Source organism: Malania oleifera, chromosome 2 (assembly GCF_029873635.1).
Source record: "Malania oleifera isolate guangnan ecotype guangnan chromosome 2, ASM2987363v1, whole genome shotgun sequence".
Lineage (NCBI taxonomy): Eukaryota > Viridiplantae > Streptophyta > Magnoliopsida > Santalales > Ximeniaceae > Malania > Malania oleifera.
Window position 1 is genome coordinate 2470929 of NC_080418.1, and position 19153 is coordinate 2490081.

Below are 19153 nucleotides of genomic sequence, written 5' to 3' on the forward strand. Positions count from 1 at the left end.
TTTATAAAGTACCATTAGGTAACTTTGTAAAGATTTGGAAAATAGAAATAATAAGAAAAACAGATAAAAGAAGGAATTTGGTTTGGTGTAGGCCAAAACGTCAACGGTTTGGTGGGGGTGCAAAAAATCGTCGACGATTTTGTAATTACTACAGCTCGGTTAAGGGTAAAATGGTGAAAAGGTTTGGTTCAAAAGCCAAACCATCGATGGTTTTAGGAAAATCGTCGACAGTTTTGTCTAACAATAGCCTCTACATAAGCATCCTACAACTCATTTTTTTAAAGAAATTAAAATCTCTCTCTCTCCTCTCTCCTAGGCTGTGGCTTTTTCTCCCTTCTCTCTTTGATTTCTGTCCGATTTCAGCCCAAATTGATGATCAAACACCACTACGGGGTCCTAGGAGCGACCCTTAGCCAATTAATCGGAGCAAATTTTTGAATTAGGCATTCTAGGAGCCACTCCAAGGCTAAGGTAAGGGAGATGAATTATTGGTTGTCTTATAGTTTAACTAGTTTTGGAGTGTGTGGACCTAGGAAATATGAATATAATTATTATCCTAGGGTTGAACTGATTAAGGCAGGGTTTGTGAATACAGGGGTTGTGCGAACGTTGTGGGCATCAGTCTAGGATACTTGTAGGCACGCTCTCACTAAACGAGTAAGGGGAATAAGTTATGCAAGTTAGTTTTAAAAATTTTACCGGTTAAAGTATAGTGTAAGATTATGAGATATCAGTATATGATTTTCTAGATATTACAGGATATGAAATTATGGGCATGGAAATTTATGATTTTTCAAATGATATGCATATTCGGGAAAATTCAAAAATTTGGGTTGCATGAAAACCCCTATAGATGATATATTATTTCCATACAACAAAAAATATAATTTTCCCATACAGTAATAAAATATAGTTTTCCCATACAGAATATAGTATTAGAAGCATTACTCAAATTGTGTGGCATGAAAAATACTGATTTTATAGTTTTATGTTTACCGCTACATAGGAATGTCTTGTGTATAAAGTTTCCTCAGTGCTCCCTTGGACCTGAGTTAGTAGGTAATACAGAGAGATTTGTTATATATATATTCTATATATATTAAAAGGGAAAAAAATGGTATGAAAAAGCAGGTTATTACACTAGGTCACTGATTTTGATCATTTACCCACTTCTGGGGGCCATCCCTCTTCTGGGGGTTATCCCACTTCTGAGGGATTACAGCCACACGTTGATGCCTATGATTATTTTTACCATGGTCATGACCATGCCCACAACCATGACTACGCGACCTCGTCCTCAACCATGAGATGTATTCATATTCACTTCAGGGAATGAGGTCAAACCAGTTAGACGAGTTTGGTGATTTTTCATCAAAAACTCGTTATTTTGCTCAGCAACAAGAAGATATGATATAAGTTTATAAAAATTTAGTAAATTTTCTTTCACTATATTGCTGCTGCACGCAGGAGCACATTAGTGGGATGGAAAGTAGTAAAAGTTTTTTCTAACATGTCTTCATCAGTAATATTTTCACCACATAATTTTACCTTTGAGCTAATCTTATGCAAGGTTGAGTTATATTCACCGACTATTTTAAAATCTTGCAACCTCAGGTGCAACCATTCATATCGAACTTTTGGTAAAATTTCAGTTTTCTAGTGGTCAAATCTATCCTATAATTTTTTTCATAGGATAAGTAGGTCTTTAACAATAAAGTATTTAGTCTTTAATTCTTCATATAAATGATGACGGAGATTATAGCTTTTACACGATCCTGCAGGGATACAGTATTTCCATTTAGAATAGTATTTTCTAAGTTCATTGCATTTAAATGGATATCAAAATCATGAATCCATGATAAATAATTGTTGCCTTTGATATCAAAGGGAATAAATTCAACTTTGCTTAAGTTCAACATCTGAATAAATTAACAATAATAAGGCAATTTAGAAAATAAAATATAAAAACTAAAATAAAACTAAAATAATAATATAATATTATTTTCACGCTTCTAAGGTACTTAAGTATGTTTCTTCTAGAACATTATTTTATTTTTCTCAATTTGTACTCTTCAAGAGTATGATTCCAGTTTTTCAATATTAAATTGGGTAATAATTTACCACCTCTTTCAGAAGTTAAATTAATATATTACCTCATCTGGAGGATAAATGTTTCACTTTTTCCGGAAGCAAATATTTACCATCTGTTCTGGAGATTAGATACATAACCTCTTCAGGAGGTCTATCTCTTCAAGAGATTAAATATGTAGATGAGAAATTTAAATATATTGCCTCTTTAGGAGGACTATCTCTTCGAGAGATATATATACGAAAGATTTATATATATATATATATATATATATATATATATATATATATATATAGTCTCTTAAGGAGGACTATTTTACCATCTCTTATGGAGATTGGTAGTTATATATATATATAGTCTCTTAAGGAGGACTATTTTACCATCTCTTATGGAGATTGGTAATTTAAATATATATGTATATAGGCGGTACAAAAATAAAACCATCCATTAAGGCGGTATAAATATATAGAAATATATCAATTGGTTAGAGTCTCATAAATTAATTAAGAATTAAAGAAATATGTTAGTTGGTTAGAATCTTGTACTGATAACGTGTTATAAAAGATGCAGAAAATAAATAGAGACGACATAAATTTTACGTGATTCGGTTATGCCTACTCCACAGGCGGATGGGATCAAAATGTCACTATCATGGGAGGAATTACAATATAATATAAAACCAATCTTATACAAAATATCTCTATCTTTTCTTTAGCTCTTCTTCACTTTACTTCTCTTCTTCTCTTATCCTCACTATATTCCACTTACATGGAAGTATCAAATGTATGTCCCAAATGAGAAGGAGAGGGTGCCCTTTTATAGGGCAATATGAATAGTTAAGCATTTATTGAGAGGAAAAACTAAGGGGTGGAAGATGAGGTGACATATATTTAATTAGTACAAACATATGAGACAGATTCACATGAGACATGAATTAGTGCAGATATATGGGACAGGTTCATAATTAACATAGGGGACATCCACCTATATTTCATAACATTACAAGAATTTCTATAATTATTTTTAAAAACTATTTTTATATAATATTATGAACTCAAAAAAAATATTAAACTTTCAAAATTTTATAATTTTTTAAAAAAAAATATTTAGAAAAATAAAAATGAAAGAAGAGTTCATAAACTATGGTCCCACAAATACAACCATATATAATAACGCCGTGAATTCTAACATAGGATGCTCATACATACGATGTTGCATGTCATTAATAACAGTAAAATGACATTGCCATGTAAGCCATGGCATCATCAATTTATATATGTATATATATATTCATTGTTTTGGACTTTTGTGGACCATCCATGCCTAAAATTTAGGGTAAGAGCTTTGTACGGCTATCTTTGTATTCATACTAGTAGGAATAAACCATTATAAATAAAACAATCTCTTTTCTTTTTATAACTTGAGAACTCCGATCATCATGGCGCCACATTGGATACTATGATGTGACACCAAATTCAGGAGGATGAAAGTTATCCGTCCATTGACGCACCTCTGGTAATTCACCGGTATAATATTTTAAGGGAGAATCGAACCCATAACCTTAGGGTCTCCAAAGTCACAAGTTCGTCCTTACTAGTTGAGTTGGCTTGGTTAGGCATAAAGCAATCATTTTTACTATGTACTTTTTTAGGCCACATTTGGACCTCGGGAAAATATTAGAAAAAGGAAAGAAAAATATCGATGAATCCATGTTTTCATGTTTGGTTATCAAGTAAGAAAGAAAATGAAAAATATATCAAAGTCACGAACAAAATTTTGATTTTAAACATTATTAACATTTAGTTTTTCTCAATTTTTCTTTCTTTTCCTCTTCCTAAGTAAAATATTTGATCCATTAACGTCAATTTGAAACTGAAAAAAAAAAAAAAACAATATTAGGAAATGAAAAGAAAAATATTTTTAAAAAATTCACATTTTAATGTTTGATTATTAAGAAAGTGAGAAATTTTTTATAAAAAAAAAAAGTACAAATCTATTAATAAAATTTTGATTTTATACATAACTAATATTTAGTTTTTCCTAATCTATAGTCATATTAAAACCAACTTCCATTTTTTATAGTATTTACTAGAGAAGGAAAATACAAGTGAAAATAAGTGTCCTTTTTATTTTCTTTTTCTTTCCTTTTTCCAGACAAAATATTTTTATCCAAACGAGCTGGAACTACAAATCATTTTTTGTGCATGCTGCATTTTTATTTTTATTTTATTTTGATAATGGACGGCTGCAATTATCAATTGAATGATTGACTATCTTACATGATATCTAACTAGTTAGCATAGCAACCTCTGCCACATTGTCCACGTAATATATATTTGAACTCATAAAAAATCGAGCTCAAGACATTGGGGTTGTGATTGTATATTGCTAGCTCAAAAAGGGAAAAATATATTGTATGAAACTCGACACCTTTAATCTAGATATATATAAAGCTCAAATAACGTACTAGACAAGCATTATATATGTGTTTTATCACTTCAAAAAATTTATTTTTAAAATTAATTTTAAGAATAATGAGTTGTGCGTGCGCCGCGCGTGTGTACATGTATATTTTAACTATCATAAACATTTGATTAGTTAGAAAATGAACTAATAATTTCATTTTAGAAAATTTAAAGATACGGTCAATGATGGCCGGGAAAATCTCCTTATCAAATATATTCGCCGATCAATATATATATCATACATTGTTATAAGATCTATACAACTACAACAGGTAAACATACATATACATATAGTTAGATACGTATAGTATTTTTTTATTTTTGTTCAAAAACTAATTACATAATAAAAATTAACTTGCCTCTCATCCTATATTCTTTTTACTAATTTCATTTTAAACTTGAAACCTCATAACATAAAATTTACATGTGACCATTAAAATATCTCAGAAAAGTAGCTAACTGTCTATCGCATGTGAGAGTAGAGCTTGCGAGTGCGGGCATGTAGGACCAAAGCTAGGACAGTCCCTAGAAAACAAAGGCAGCCCCAGATGACGAAAGTACTTGTGTAACATTCCATGCCAGTGCACCTGCCGCCATCTTCGCTGTTGAGGCTCCCTTCGTGGCGGTAGAGAAGAGCAGCTAAGAACCCGAAGAGGAAGGAGCCAACGGGGATGTTGGCAACCACAACATTGTGGTTAATGCTGAAGTGGTTCGGGCCAAAGAGGTCGGTGGTGGTGGAAACCGCCACTGAAGTAATGGCGCCGGTGCACACCCCTATTACGGCGGTGCTAATGTAGAGGCACCCGTCGCTTCCGTTGAGGAGGAGGAAGAATGCTCCGCACATTGGGACCATTAGGGCCGCCATTGATGCTGGTTTTGAAACCATGCAAGTACTCCTGTATATTCAATTTAAAAAAGGTAATGAGTATGGATATTTAGATACTGAAAAGTGATATTCACAAGCCCATAACGCTACCATGCATTAATGACGGACCAAGAGAAGAAAGCGTTGGCCCGTATAGATATTCTCTCCTCTCGCCATGAGATTGTCACGAATAGCATGACTCAGATATACAATCATTGGAAGCCAAAAAAAAATTTTTTTTTTTTTAATTTTTTTTCCATTTCGATTTCTTAGAGGCTCATTAGCCTAACTCACAGGACAGCATTTAATGATCAAAATATCTGTATTCGTTAGTATTATCGAGTTAAAGCAACTCCCCCCCCCCCTCTTCACGGCATAGCTACTTGGATTAAAGTGTTTAAAGTTTTATTTTTGTAGTGCTTATTAACCCAATGCCCTAAATATGTATAAGGGTAAAATGGGTTCACGTGCTTTTATTTTTAAAATTAAGCGAGTAAAGGGATCATATATATATATGGATTAGATCATAACACTAAACTTTAACAAAAATATTTCTATTTTTGAAAGTTAACGAGGTTGGGACTCTATTGCAAGACATTAGTGCATATTGTCACGATGTCATATTGAACATGTATTAAAGAGAATTTGGCCAACTAAGGAGAATTTCAACTTTAACATGCCGAAGAGCCCTTTGTAAGGCAAAATTATGATTAGAGCAAATAACAACTCATTATAACTAGGTTGAGGTGCGCTACTACATTTGGTAAGAGTTACCCAAGATATTATTTTATGTCGGCGAGTTTTACAAACATAGGCATTAAAAAATATAGTTAATATAGCAATAAAACATATGTAAAGTCACTTATATCTATTAGGTGGCATAACTTCATTTGGTGCCTAATAGTGTAACAGTGTTGACCTAACTCCTCTGAGATATTATTTTCTTTGTGGACCTATAAAAAGCGTTTCAACAGAAAGTTGAAATTAAGTTGGAAAAATCTAAATCATATCTATATTAATTCTATCAAGTACCAAGCTAGATAGGACATGAACATGAATTAAACAATAATTACACTTACCTAGAGAAAAAGTAATCCAAAAGAGAAGGCACAAGGCGACCAAAGAACCCAAATGAGGAAGATAAGGAGACCAGAGAAGAAGTCCTAGAGTATCCACGAGACTCCGCTATTTGTCCCAAGTTGTTCAAATACACCAACCCGATCGTCGCACCAAAAACATACACAAAAAAATACAACCAAAACTCCAACGCGCGCAACAGCGCCTGGACGCCAACAGGACCGCCGCTGCAAGCCGCCCCCAACGGCAGGCCGACGACCGGCAGAGGCGGGCACCGCCCGGCTCGGAGAGGCGCGGGCAGCGGCAAGCAGAGCAGCGGAGGACCGCGAGGGCAACATGCATGACACGCTCCAGAGATCTGCCAGGCAGAACATCGGCGGGTTATTTAATCTTACCTTAGGAGGAAACTCCTCAAAGGAAGAAAGAAAGGTGGACTAGTTAGGGATAGGTCACTGATTTTGATCAATTTACCCACTTCTGGGGGCCATCCTTTATGAGGGGTTATCCCACTTCTGAGGGATTACAGCCACAAGTTGATGCTATGATTATTTTTACCATGGTCATGACCATGCCCACAACCATGCTACGCGGACCTCGTCCTCATACATGAGATGATTCTTTTGTTATAATTCACTTCAGGGAATGAGGTCAAACCTTTTAGACGGAGTTTGGTGATTTTTAATTTTTTTATTTTTCATCAAAACTCGTTTTTTGCTCAGCAACAAGAAGAGATATGCTATAAGTTTATAAAATTTAGTAAATTTCTTTCAATATATTGCTGCTGCACGCAAGGAGGAGCACATTAGTGGGATGGCAGTAGTAAAAGTTTTTTCTAACATGTCTTCACAGTTAAATTTTCACCACATAATTTTACCTTTGAGCTAATTCTTCTGCAAGTGAGTTATCACCGACTATTTAAAAATCTTGCACATCAGGTGCAACCATCATATCGAACTTTTGGTAAAATTTCAGTTCTTTTCTAGTGGCAAATCTATCTATAATTTTTCATAGGTAAGAGGTCTTTAACAATAAAGTATTGAGTCTTTAATTTTAATAAAATGATGACGGAGATTAGCTTTACACGATCCTGACAGGGATACAGTTATTTCCATTAGAATAGATTTTCTAAGTTTCATTGCATTTAAATGGAATCAAAATCATTGAATCCATAGATAAATTAATTGTTGCCTTGATATCAAAGGGAATAAATTCAACTTGCTTTAGTTAAACATCTGAAGAATTAACAATTAATAAGGCATTTAGAAATAAAATATAAAAATAAAATAAAACTAAATAAAATATAATATTATTTCACGCTTCTAAGGGTACTTAAGTATGTTCTTCTAGACATTATTTATTTTTCGCAATTTGTAATCTCAAGAGTAGATTCCAGTTTTCAATTTAAATGGAGGGTAAAATTTACCACCTCTTTCAGAAGTTAAATTAAGATATTACTCATTCTGGCGGATAAATGTTTCACTTCCGGGGAGGGGGCAAGCAAATATTCATCTGTTCTGGAGATTAGATACATAACCTCTTCAGGAGGCTATATCTCAAGGATTAAATATGTAGATGAGAAATTTAAATATATTGCCTCTTTAGGAGGGAATATCTCTTCGAGAGAGATATTCGAAAGATTTAATATATATATATATTATATATATAGATATATAATATATATATATATATAGTCTCTTAAAGGAGGACTAATTTTACCATCTATATGGAGGTGGTAGTTTAGTTATATATATATATAGTATCTTAAGGAGGACGATTTTCCACTCTTATGGAGATTGGTTAATTTAAATTATATATGTATATAGGCGGTACAAAATAAAACCATCATGTAGGCGGTATAAAAATAGAAATATTTTCAATTGGTTAGAGTCTCATAAATTAATTAAAGAATTAAAGAAATATGTTAGTTGGTTAGAATCTTTGTTTACTGATTAACGGTTTATAAAAGATGCAGAAAAAAATAGAGACGACATAAAATTTACGTGATTCGGTTGCCTACTCCACAGGCGGTGGGATCAATGTCACTACATGGGAGATTACAATATAATATAAAACCAATCTTATACAAAATATCTCTATCTTTTTTTTAGCTCTTCTTCACGTTACTTCTCTCTTCTCTATCCTCACATATTCACTTACATGGAAGTATCAAATGTATGTCCCAAAATGAGAAGGAGAGGGTTGCCCTTTGATAGGGCAAATGAATAGTTAAGCATTATTGAGAGGAAAAAAAATAAGGGGGCGAAGATGAGGGGGTGACATATATTATTAGTACAAACAGATGAGAAAGATTCACTGGGACATGAATAGTGCAGATATTTATGGGACAGGTGTCATAATTAACATAGGGGACCTCCACCTAATTTCATAACATTACAAGAATTCTATAATTATTTTTAAAAATATTTTTATATAATAGTTATGAACTCAAAAAAAAAAATATTAAACTTTCAAATTTTATAATTTTTTAAAAAAAAATATTTAGAAAAATAAAAAATTGAAAGAAGAGTTCATAAACTATGCGTCCCACAAATACAACACATATATAATAACGCCGTGTGAATTCTACATAGGATGCCTCATACATTACGATGTTGCATTCATTAATAACAGTTAAAATGAACAGTGCATGTAAGCCCATGGCCTCATCAATTTATATATGTTATATCATCATTGTTTTGGACTTTTGTGGGACCATCCATGCCTAAAATTGTGGGTAAGAGCTTTGTACGGCTATCTTTGTATTCATACTAGGAGGAAAAACATTATAAAATAAAAACAATCTCTTTTATTTGTATAAAATTGAGACTCCGATCATAATGGCGCCAAATTGGATACTATGAGTGTGACACCAAATTCAGGAGGATGTGGAATGATAAGTTATCCGTCCATTGACGCACCTCTGGTATTACGGTATAATATTTAAGGAGAATCGAACCCATAAACTTAGGGTCTCCAAAGTCACAAGTTGGCCTACTAGTTGAGTTGGCTTGGTTAGGCCATAAAGCAATCATTTTTACTGTACTTTTTTAGGCCACATTTGGACCTCGGGAGAAAATATTAGGAAAAAGGAAAGAAAAATATCGATGAATCCAGGTTTTCATGTTTGGTTATCAAGTAGAAAAGAAAATGAAAAATATATCAAAGTAAAGAACAAAATTTTGATTTTAAACATTATTAACATTTAGTTTTCTCAATTTTCTTTCTTTCCTCTTCATAAGTAAAATATTTGATCATAACGTCAATTTGAACGGAAAAAAAAAAAAAAAAAAACAATATTAGGAATTGAAAAAGAAAAATATTTTAAAAAAATTCACATTTTACTGTTTGATTTATTAAGAAATGTGAGAAATTTTTATAAAAAAAAAAAGTACAAATCTTTAATAAACTTTTGTTTTTATACATAACTAAATTAGTTTTTCCTAATTATAGTCATATTTAAAACAACTTCCATTTTTTATATGTATTTATAGAGAAGGAAATACAAGTGAAACTAATAGTGTCCATTTTGATTTCTTTTCTTTCCCTTTTTCCAGACAAAATATTTTATCAAACGAGCTGGAACTACAAATCATTTTTGGGCATGCTGCATTTTATTTTATTTTATTTGATCATGGACGCTGCAATTATCAATGAATGAATTGGACTATCTACATGATATCTAACTAGTTGCATAGCAACCTCGCCCATGTCCACCGTAATATATATTTGAAACTCATAAAAATCGAGCTCAAGGGACCTCATTGGGGTGTGATTGTATCTTGCGAGCTCAAAAAGGAAAAATATTTGTAGAAACTCGGGACACCTTTAATAGATATATTATAAGCTCAAAATAAGTACTAGACAAGCATTATAATATGGTTTATCACTTCAAAAAATTATTTTGTAAAATTAATTTAAGAATAATGAGTTTGTGCGGCGCCGCGCGTTGTGTCCAGGTAGATTTAAACTACATCATAAAACATTTGTTAGAGAAATGAACTAATAATTTCATTTAGAACATTTAAAAGATACGGTCAATGATGGCGGGAAAATCTCTTATCAAATATATTCGCGATCAATATATACTCATACATGTTATAAGATATATACAACTACAACAGGGTAAACATAAATATACAATATAGTTAGAGTACGTATAGTATGTTATTTTTTTCACAAACTAAGTACATAATAAAAATTAACTTGCCTCTCATCCTATATTCATTTTTACATTCATTTTAAAACTTGAAACCTAATAACATAAAATTTACATGTGACCATGAAAATATCTCAGAAAAGTAGCTAACTGTCTTATCGCATGTGAGAGTAGAGCTTGCGAGTTGCGGGCATGTCGGACCAAACTAGGGACAGTCCTAGAAAAACAAAGGCAGCCCAAGATGACGAAAGTATGTGTAACATTTACAGCCAGTGCAACTGCCGCCATTCTTCTGTGAGGCTCCCTTCGTGGCGGTGAGAAGAGCGCTAAGAACCCGCAGAGGAAGGAGCCAACGGGGGGGATGTTGGGCAACCAACAACATTTGTGGTTAATGCTGAAGTGGTTCGGGCCAAAGAGGCGTGGTGTGGAAACCGCACTGAAGATAATTGGCGCCGGTGCACACCCCTATTACGGGCGGTGTGCTTGCTAATGTAGAGGCACGTCGCTTCCGTTGCGGAGGAGGAAGAATGCTCGCCACATTGGGACCCATTAGGCCGCCATGATGTGGTTTTGAAACCCATTGCAAGTAATCCATGTATATCAATTTAAAAAAGGTAATGAGTAGGATATTTTAGATACTGAAAATGATATTCACAAGCCCATAAGATACAAGCATTAATGACGGACCAAGAGAGAAAGCGTTGGCCCGTATAGGATATTTCTCTCCTATCGCCATGAGATTGTCACGAATAGCAAGACCTCAGATATAAATCATTGGAAGCCAAAAAAATTTTTTTTTGTTTAATTTTTTTCATCGATTCTTAGAGGCCATTAGCCCGAACTAAAGGACAGCATTAATGATCAAAAATCTGTTATTCGTAGTTAGTATTATCGAGTTATTAAAGCAAATCACCACCCCCCTATTAACGGCATAGTACTTGGATTAAAGTGTTTAAAGTTTTATTTTTTGTAGTGCTTATTAACCCAGGCCCTAAATATGTTAAGGGTTTAAAATGGTTTTCACGTGCTTTTTTTATTTAAATTAAGCGCGAGTAAAGGGATCAGTATATATATATGGATTAGATCTAACACTAACTTTAACAAAAATATTTCTATTTTGAAAGTTAACGGCGGTTGGGAACTCTATTTGCAAGACATTAGTGCATATTGTCACGATGTCATATTGAACATGTATAAAGAGATTTGGCCAATAAGGAGAATTTCAACTTAACATGCCGAAGAGCCTTTGTAAGGCAAAATTATGATTTAGAGCAAATAACAAACTCATGTATAAACTAGGGAGGTGCCGGCTACTACATTTGGTAAGAGTTACCAAGATATTATTTTATGGCGGCGAGTTTATCAACATAAGGCATTAAAAAATATAGTTAATATAAGTTAATATAGCATGAAAAAAATATGGAGTCACTTATCTCTATTAGAGTGGATAACTTCATTGGTGCCTTCCTAAATAGTGTAACCAGTGTTGACCTAACTCCTCTGAGAATTATTTCTTTGTGGACCGATAAAAAAGCGTTTCAAAAGAAAGTTGAAAATTAAGTGGAAAAATCTAAATCATACTATATAATTCTATCAAGTACAAGCTAGATGGACATGAACTGAAATTAAACAATAATTCATTACCTAGAGAAAAAAGTAAAATCACAAAAGAGAAGGACAGGGCGACCAAAGAACAAGAAATGGGAGATTAAGGAGACCAGAGAAGAAGTCCTAGAGTATCCACGAGACTCCGCTATTTGTCCCAAGTTGTTCAAATACACCAACCCGATCGTCGCACCAAAAACATACACAAAAAAATACAACCAAAACTCCACTCTCTGCACCATCTCCTTTACTCCAACATTGACCTCCTCCTTCACTCCTCCCCCAACTTCATGCCTACTACCTTCATCTTCTTTCACCGCCCCTCTCTCTAGCTTCTCTGCATCTTCATCATCTCCTCTAGTACCCTCTATTTCAACATCATACACTCTTCCCGATCTCTCCCCATTCATCCACCTCTTCTGTTTTAATCTCTCCCTTAGGAAAACTCCCAAAGGCACAGCCAGGGGAGCTAGTAGGAACACCCCAAGCCCTATCAAATTGCCCACTGGCGACAACCCACTTGAGGTATACCCCAAACTTGTGATCACAGCAAACACTCCAGTCCCTATTGTTATCATAAACATCACAATAATGAAAAACCTTCCCTCTCCTTCTCCTTCTCCTTCTCCTTCTCCTTCTTCTCCAATACTTCTCCTGGTCCTTCCCTTCTCATTTTTGACACTGTTGATATCTCTAAAAAATGGTGCAGTTACCATGCAAACCAGCAGAGGCAAAAGCGAGCTCAGAAAAAGGTATCCTTTTGCTCTTGTAATGGGAGAAGAAGGACTCACCACATCAGCAATATCTGTATAAATTTTTGCACTTAAGCCCATGTAGCTTGTGGATAATCCCACGGCAACTTGGCGATTTGATGGAAAGTTTCTAATGGTCGCCGCATAACAAACGGTGTTAACCCAGCAAATGCTGTTTCCTGCCAATGTACTCAGCAGGAAAACTTGCCAGTAGGAGAGAGAGGAGATTTGGTGTGTTAGGAAGAGAAACTGCAAACCATAACCGATCAACCCGAGAGTTGAACCGATGAGGAGGACTAACCAGAGGGGGAAGTGAACTGCGGCGATGCCAGAAAACCAACCAAAGAGCTTTCCGGCATCGGAGGCGAAGGCTAGGTTGTTGAGTTGGAGTTGGGACAAGGCGAGGTGGTCTTTGAGCTGGGAGGAGTAAGCGGGGAAGTTGAAGTTCGTTCCATTTATGGATTGAAGCCATATGATGCCCACCAAGCTTAGCCATTGGAGAGATGTGGGAGGCATGGGTAGCTAGCTACAGCAAGCTAGGAGGTTTTTGATCGTTAGTGAGAAATAATGGTTCAATGAGAGATCAGATAGGTCGAATATTTAATGTATTTGGTGGTATGGGTGCATGTGGATGTGGTTTAATCATTAACTTGCTATGGGAAATGGGCGGTGGAAGGAGTGCGAAACAGAAGCAAGGGGAAGTCAAGAAAGAATGGCCATGGAAAAGGACAGAATATATGCGGTGGCTGTCAGCCTAAAAATGTAGTGGTGCTTCACCAGCCACCACCTCTTCCCATTAATTCTCTTAAATTTGTGTATTGTGGTTGCAAAGCATTAATATTGCAAGCACTCATATTGCTATTACTCATGAGTTGTTAAAGCTTGATATACATTGTTGGCCCACAACAATTTAAACTTTTAGGTAAAATGGTAATCTAAGACTAGTATCTGAACCCATGATTTCTCCCTAAGATGCCACGCATGTGATGCTGCCGATTTGAAGCTGTTCTTCCTTTCTTCGTTTTTTCTCCTCTCCCCCAAAGTTCGCCTCTTTATTGTTTCCCCCTCCCCTGATTCGTGAGGAGTTTCGAGCCCGATTTGTGAGGGGGAGATTGTTGGGATTATCCCACATCGGTTGTGAAAGGGGCTTGGTGGTCAGTTATTAAATATGAGGAAAAGTTTCACCTCATGAGCTAACTTTTGGAGTTGAGAAGACCCAAGACCAGCCAACACAATTGTTGGGATTATCCCACATCGGTTATAGAAGGGGCTTGGTGGTCAGTTATTAAGTATGAGGGAAAGTCTCACCCCATGAGTTAACTTTTTGAGGTTGAGAAGACCCAAAATCACTCAACACTGGTATTAAAACTGATTATCAGGAGGTTCTGGGTTCTAGTCTGGGTTCTCTCCATGTGCTGCCGAACTGCACGTGCAGGAGAGTGTTAAAGTTAGATATACATTGTTGGCTCACAACCTAACAGTTTAACCTTTTAGGTAAAGTTGAGTCATGAAGATATATACAATGATCTAAGCATGTGTGAATGTATGGACAGAGAAAATGGTTCTTCTTTGGAATTATTACCGGTGAGCACAAATTGGCATTGCTTGCTTTCATCCTATCTACGTACTTGCGTACATGTGCAGAAAAGCAAAGAATCCAAAACACATAAATGAGAGAAATGATTTTCAAAGCCCTGATGTCATGCATGAGTTTGCAAATGCGCCAACAAAAATATTTTGAGCCATGAACATATAGGGTCCACGCCTGGGGCCCAAATGAATGATATCAATCTTTCTGGTTAACAGCTAAAAATATATTTATAGTTTGATAATTTTTTTTAAAAAGGTATTTGTAGTTCGTATTTTGATAATTAGTATTTAATATACAAATGTGCAAATAGGCAGGGTAATTGGGACTGCTGCTGTTGATATCTCCATCTAGCAAATTTCGGGTTCAGATCTGGCAGCTCAATTACTAGACATTAATACTGATTTTTGTCAATCAATCGATCTATACATTAATCTGTGGGATTACGTGTGTGTTTGGATGAAAAGGATAAAGATGACGAATTAAGTGTACAAAACCCCGAGAACTAAAACTCGTCAAATTGGCTAACTACACTGTCAATTAATTAACATCATATGTAGGTGTGTTGAAATTGTCCAAGAGTGGCGTGCGTACACAGAACAAATATAAAGTAAATCAGGTAGAACAAAGTAAAATACAGTCATTTATGCATGCACTGTTTCTGTACTGGTAAACAAAGCTTTTGCAAAATTTCAGCAAACAGTATTGCCGATGAAAAGCGTTTTAGTGCCGGTTTCAACCCTCACTTCCAAATTTGTGCAGCCTCGGTTGAAGAACCTCAAAATACCCTTAAATTGTAGGGTTTTTGTGAAACCTAATTGCGTTCCATCTGAATAATGACTCGACCTTTCTTTAATGAGAGATTTCTATCCTAAAATTTAATTCATGGAGTGAAGGATTGGGCCGTTAGGCCCAAGCTGCAGCGCTTATGGACTAAGCAGCCCAAGCCGTACTTGTGGGGGTGCCCTCGGGAAAAATTTTTGAGCCCATTTTGTAGCTCATTGCTGTGCGCAGAATATAAAATTGCCGCTATGGTGATTAGGGTTGATTAGCCGTCACACTTCACAAGAGAGCGAGAGAGAGAGAGAGAGAGAGAGAGAGAGAGAGAGAGAGAGTATTGTACCGCCACACTTTCTGTATTTTTCTTCCTAATAATAGTGAAATCCCTACAATTCCGTGGACATAGGCACAATTGCCGAAGCACGTAAATATTGTCTTGTGCGTGTGATTAATTTTTTTTTTGCATATATTTTTTCTCTATTTTGTTTCTCACAGGTTTCAGGAATTTATTACATTCTAAATCCAGAATATTTATCTTGCAAGGAGTTTAACCATTATTTTAGAGAAGTTTCATGCATATGGTTCCGACTTTCTTTAAAACTTTAAGCCATAACTAACATATGTATAAAATTTTGTGTGTGTGTGTGTGTGTGTATGTTGTATGGATTTATTTATATATGTCTTGGCTGGTTGATGAACCAAGTTAGACAATTGGAGGACCATAAATATACGTCTGAAGGTTGGAAGATTCATGAACCAGAACATAAAAAATTTATGGTTCATAACGTTCAACATGGACCAATCTTGTGCTCTGTTGTACAAATTCCATACACATATGAGAAGATCGAATCAAATTCTGTGTATGTGGTTGGTTTCCTTCTTAATTTGTGTAGTAAATTTTCAACGACAACCCGGCCAATTCTGATTGATGATGACAGCTAGCGTACGACTGTGATATCCTCCGCAACTAGGGACTGTCATGCACGCATGCATGCTGGGCTTCGTCCACATGAATTATATCCTGGCCAACATTTCGCCACCACGCCAGAAGGCAATTTTAACACCACCAAAAAAATTAAAAGCATGAAATAGCCTGTGCTATTATTAATTAGTTGCAGTCGAGGAAAATGCTCGTTTTGGTTGATGAAATTTTGAACCGAGAGCAGGGAATTGGTGAGGTTGGCGGTGATCGGGGCGACAGCCAACAATTGCAGAAAGACTTGGACAGAATACATAGCCTCCATATTCAGAATGGGTTCCCAATTAATTGAAGATTTGAAGACAGTCCTCTTGTGGGATGCAGTTAGGGGAGAGATGTATAGATTCGAACTACTGCTCTTGATTAGCTTTTACGACACTTTAGGAGTTTCTCTAACTCATTTGCTAGAAGTATAGTAGACCTACCACTCTGCAGAGAAGCTAATCTATGTCGTGCTTACTACAAATTCGATAGAAACCAGAGGTATAAAACAAACTTGTTAGGTGGTCGGTGGAGCTCCACAAATTAATTATTTAACATCAGACTTGCAGACCATCAAAGCGCAGTATTAGTTGATTTTTTTCATTGTCGAAGCTGACATCAACTACCGTAAGTTCAAGTCAAGTCATGGCAATGAGGAGGGAGTATTATGTCATGACAACTCAATTCATGAACTCCATACAAATTAAGGACAAATATTCATCAGCAGTGCTGATACTTGAGCTCCCCCAAAGAGGGGCAGAGGCTCAGCACCCCTCAGACTAATATGGTTTTCAACAACCAACAAGGAGGTGAAATATTAGGCTTTGTTAATTGGTAGCAATGAAATCAGCAACTATTATAGCTGTTCCAAAAGTAGAAGATTATATTGACACAACTACAAGTCCAAGTGGATTAACATAAGGCCAAGGAGACAAAGGATGGGTTGGTACCTCAAAAAAATCGGGGAGCAAGTAATACATCGAGTCACCGAACTGCGTGCTCATTAGATAACCAGAAGATAAGTCTGATGCTTTAGTGCTTGCCTTAGTTGCATTGTTGAATTGGATTAGGTCTAAACTACATCAAGATAGCTACAAAACCCCCCTCAGCTCATTTAGCATGAAGCACATCATTGGACTCTCTCGGGCAATTCCAGCACCCTCCAAGATATAATCTGTAAGGCCTCCTAAAATATTTTTCTTTCTTCTAGATAAGATCTTTTTGTCTATATTTTTTTTTTTTTTAAAGAAGGGCGGTACCTCCATTTATTTATTGATAACCCCTCACTTTTAGCGGAAGAATACCGTGGTTACAAAACAATCAATGAAAGATAACAAAAGACAACCATTAAAAATCTCCCAAAGAACAACACCAACATCTAGCCAAAACCAGGTTACAAGTCCAAACAAAACGAAACAAATCAGGACCTACAAAACAAATCTCACACAACAAAACAAAACAAAAGATAAACAGTAAAAAACATAAGCAAAAACCAAAAGGAAATCAGCTAAACATACCTCATATGAGCCATACCCATCTTCTCCAATTTATACAAATCATTGCTAACTCTAGGGAGTTGACTACTATTTGTAAACAAATTATTCCTCCCCATAGTACCTTGTCGAGGCAAGGCATCTGCTACTTTGTTCCCTTCTCTATACGAATGATTTATCGAAAAATCCACTCCCTCCAATAAACCAATAAGCTGCTCCCATCTGCTATATAATAGATCTTTTTGTCTATTATGAAACAAAAATTTGACATACAAAGTATTGATATTATGCATAAATATATAATAAAGTAGATTAGACTGTACCCATTCAGTTCTCTAAATTATTAATACAGAATAGCGTCTCCATCTCTAAGTGTCACGAGCTAAGCTTGTTCATGCTTGCCTGTGATCGCTTGTCTTGTGTGCTTGGGATGCGTTTTGTTAAAATGATAAGCAGCCTAGGAAGAATTAGTTATTTGTTATGCTTAGTTAAACTTTGTAATGATTTCTTTTCTTTAGGAAGTTAGTTATTTAGTTAGTCTAACAGATTATGTATATAAGGAGATTTAATGATTGTAATTTTCATTGCTTTTGCTTGTAAACTTCATTTGAATCAAGAAATAAGATCAGATTTTATTTAGATCTTCTGTCCGTGAAGTTTTTACATGGTATCAGAGCATATTCATACAAATGAAACGATGATCAAAGGTATATATGGATCTGCGAATTCCGACAGAGCCTAAAATTGCTTTTGACGCACAAAGTCCGGAGGAGAGAGGAAGTAAGTAGAGAGCCTGAAGGTGTATCCATGGCATCTCCAGATTCAAGCAAACAATCTAATCCATCCTCACAACCAAATCTGTCAAATCCATTCTTCCTCCATTCAAACGAAAATTCAGGTAGCATTGTGGTTACACAACCACTACTTGGCATGAAAAACTATCATTCTTGGTCAAGAGCCATGATTCTTGCTTTCATTGCCAAGAAAAAGATAGGTTTTATCAATGGAAAAATTGTTGAACGTGATCCAGAGTCTTCTCTCTATGAAGATTGGCACAGCTGCAACACGATGGCAATTTCTTGGTTGATTAATTCAATGCACGCAAATGTATATGGCAGTGTGATGTACTATAAAACTGCTAGAGAGATGTGGCTGGAATTGCAAAATGTTTTTTCTCAAGGCAATGGTCCTAAAATATACAATCTTCAAAAGGAACTTTGTTATATTACTCAAAATCAGATGTCAGTAACTGAGTATTTTATGAAATTCAAAGGGTTATAGGATCAATTGCTAAATCTGGAACCATTATCGGAGTGCACATG

The 19153-nt window shown here is 35.3% G+C and overlaps 1 protein-coding gene across 1 annotated transcript; it reads right to left on the reverse strand.

Annotated features, from left to right (window-relative positions):
• Positions 1-4758: 4758 nt before the first annotated feature.
• LOC131147773 (protein NUCLEAR FUSION DEFECTIVE 4) lies at positions 4759-13586 on the reverse strand. Its single transcript, XM_058097333.1, has 2 exons — positions 12297-13586; positions 4759-5450 (listed from the first exon to the last, which is right to left on the reverse strand). The coding sequence occupies exons 1-2, from the start codon at positions 13523-13525 to the stop codon at positions 5018-5020; spliced, it is 1662 nt and encodes a 553-aa protein (XP_057953316.1). The 5' UTR covers positions 13526-13586; the 3' UTR covers positions 4759-5017.
• Positions 13587-19153: the final 5567 nt, after the last annotated feature.

Coding starts and splice junctions, on each gene's coding strand:
- LOC131147773 (XM_058097333.1), bottom strand. CDS start 13,525: ATGCCTCCCACATCTCTCCAATGGCTAAGCTTGGTGGGCATCATATGG. Junction 5,451..12,296: donor GATTTTACTTTTTTCTCTAG/GTAATGAATTAT, acceptor TTGAATATACAG/GAGTACTTGCATGGTTTCAA.